Here is a 2039-nt window from a genome sequence, read left to right on the forward strand (position 1 = left end):
GGAGATCATCATCACTTCAGGGCTCTGTGGAGGAGAATGTCACTGGCTTCCTCCCAGCTAAGATCTGTGTTTAGTCAATGAGGCCTAAAGGACTCTGGTCTGCTCCTCCTTCCATACCCTGGTGCTGTGAAGCCAGTTGGAGCCTGTGACAGGCAATTCACCACCGGGAATATTTGCTACCTCTAACTCAATTTTTTTTTTTTTTTTGAGACTGATCTCACTCTGTTGCCCAGGCTGGAGTACAGTGGCATGGTCTCAGCTCACATCAACCTTCTCCTCCCCAGTTCAAGCGATTCTCCTGCCTCAGCCTCCTGAGTAGCTAGGATTACTGGCACGTGCCACCATGTCCGGCTAATTTTTGTATTTTTAGTAAAGACGGGGTTTCGCCATGCTGGCCAGGCTGGTCTCGAACTCCTGACCTCAGGTGATCCACTCGCCTCGGTCTCCCAAAGTGTTGGGATTACAGGCATGAGCCACTGTGCCTGGCCTCAGTTTGATCAATTCTCAGGCACTTTGAGTTTCTGCTGAATTGTTTTTTGGCTTAGATCTGCTTTGAGCTGATTCACCATTTGGTTACTTTTTGGTAGGGCAGAGAGGGTGGATTCTGGATGGAAACTTTGCTTCAGTTCATGATTCTATGAAAAATTAACACTGGGTTCAGTCCAGAGTCCAGTCAGTCACTTCAGGATTTTCATGGTTCAAGCCCCCATCTAAGGGGAGCCTCTGGAATTTATTTTTTATTTATTTTCAATGAACTAGCCGGGCATAGAGAGAGTAGAATATGATGCCACATTCTAGCCTGCAGGGGTGGTAGGGACAGAATAAGTCTCAATGCAGGTAACAGCCACACTGACCGAGCAGAACATATGGTAAGGCAAGAATCAGTAATTAGCCCCGCCCACTTCTAGATAATGAAACTGAGGCTTAGGGGTTTTAAGGACATTGCCTTGTCGGATTTGAACTTAAATAGTCAGACTCCAGAGCATGTGTTCTTGACCACTGGGATACACTGGCTCTTTCACGGAACCTCTATGAGAAAATCTGAACAACTTGCTTTGGGGTGGCAGAAGAAGAAGTTGCAAGTTTCACTGTGTTTTCATGCCTACATACAATTTGTTCAAACATTCTGATATGTGCTAGGCACCGAGGATATGGAAACAAACCTCCCATGTCTGGGCCTTCTGGAACTCACTATTTAGCCCAACCTGGGAAGTTGGGAGGAGTAGCTGTGAGTCAAGTATTACGGAAAATCAGAAAAGGGCACAAGTAATTGCTTCCAGAGGAGGTGAAATTTGCCCCAGGCACTCAAAGGCAGCAAACCGGGACCAGGTGCCTACAATCTCTAGGCAAGCACAGCTCTTGCCCTCGGGGGCTTAAATCCCAGCGCAGTTTAACTGGTTTGTGGACCACCTACTTCAGAATTGTGCTGGTGCTTGCTAAGATGTGGATTTCTCTTTTTCCCAGAGGATCTGGGAAACACATAAAGCGGGGCTGCGTGTAGCACCCAGGTGATTCTGATGCACACTCAAATTTGCCAGGTGAGCAGGGGGAAGAAATGGGTGTGGGCAGTGGGGAACAAGATGGACAACGACTTGGGAGTCCTTAGTGGCCTGCAGGCACCGAAATTGCAGTTCAAGATCGTGAGCTCTAGGAACTGTTACTCTCCAAGGGGTAGCTCAGAGCCAGAAACACAGTAAGGTTTCATAAATATTTGTGAATACGCCGGCTGCCAAGATCGAAACGATCAGGAGCGTCAAAGGCAAAACCTTAGTCAGAGGCAGAAAAAAAAGGTGTTCCCCAGGCGATGAAAACTTTCCGGTAAGTTGTCTTGGAAAAGGCAACTCGGCGTAATAGAGGGAGTTGGGGAGGTGGCCGCTGCGGGAAAGGGCGATGAGTCCTGGGGTGCTGCAGCGGGGGAGTGGGTGGGAGGCGCCTCCTCGCTTCCCCAGGCCGGCCGAGGGATGAGGTCACCTGGCACAGCACCAGTAGCAGCTGCAGAGGACGCGCAGGCGCTGCGGCGGGAGGCAGTGTCAGGCTCG

General features: G+C 49.7%; 1 protein-coding gene across 2 annotated transcripts in view; it reads left to right on the forward strand.

Annotated features, from left to right (window-relative positions):
- The first annotated feature begins 1420 nt into the window (after positions 1-1420).
- CLIC4 (chloride intracellular channel 4) overlaps positions 1421-2039 on the forward strand; it is a 120694-nt gene continuing 120075 nt past the window's right edge. For both annotated transcript variants that reach the window (XM_011977876.1, XM_011977877.1), the window contains exon 1: positions 1421-1538. In XM_011977876.1, coding sequence (XP_011833266.1) covers positions 1518-1538 — 21 coding nt within the window. In that variant the 5' untranslated portion in view covers positions 1421-1517. The remainder of the gene's footprint in view (positions 1539-2039) is intronic.

This window comes from Mandrillus leucophaeus, unplaced genomic scaffold, assembly GCF_000951045.1.
Source record: "Mandrillus leucophaeus isolate KB7577 unplaced genomic scaffold, Mleu.le_1.0 Scaffold185, whole genome shotgun sequence".
Lineage (NCBI taxonomy): Eukaryota > Metazoa > Chordata > Mammalia > Primates > Cercopithecidae > Mandrillus > Mandrillus leucophaeus.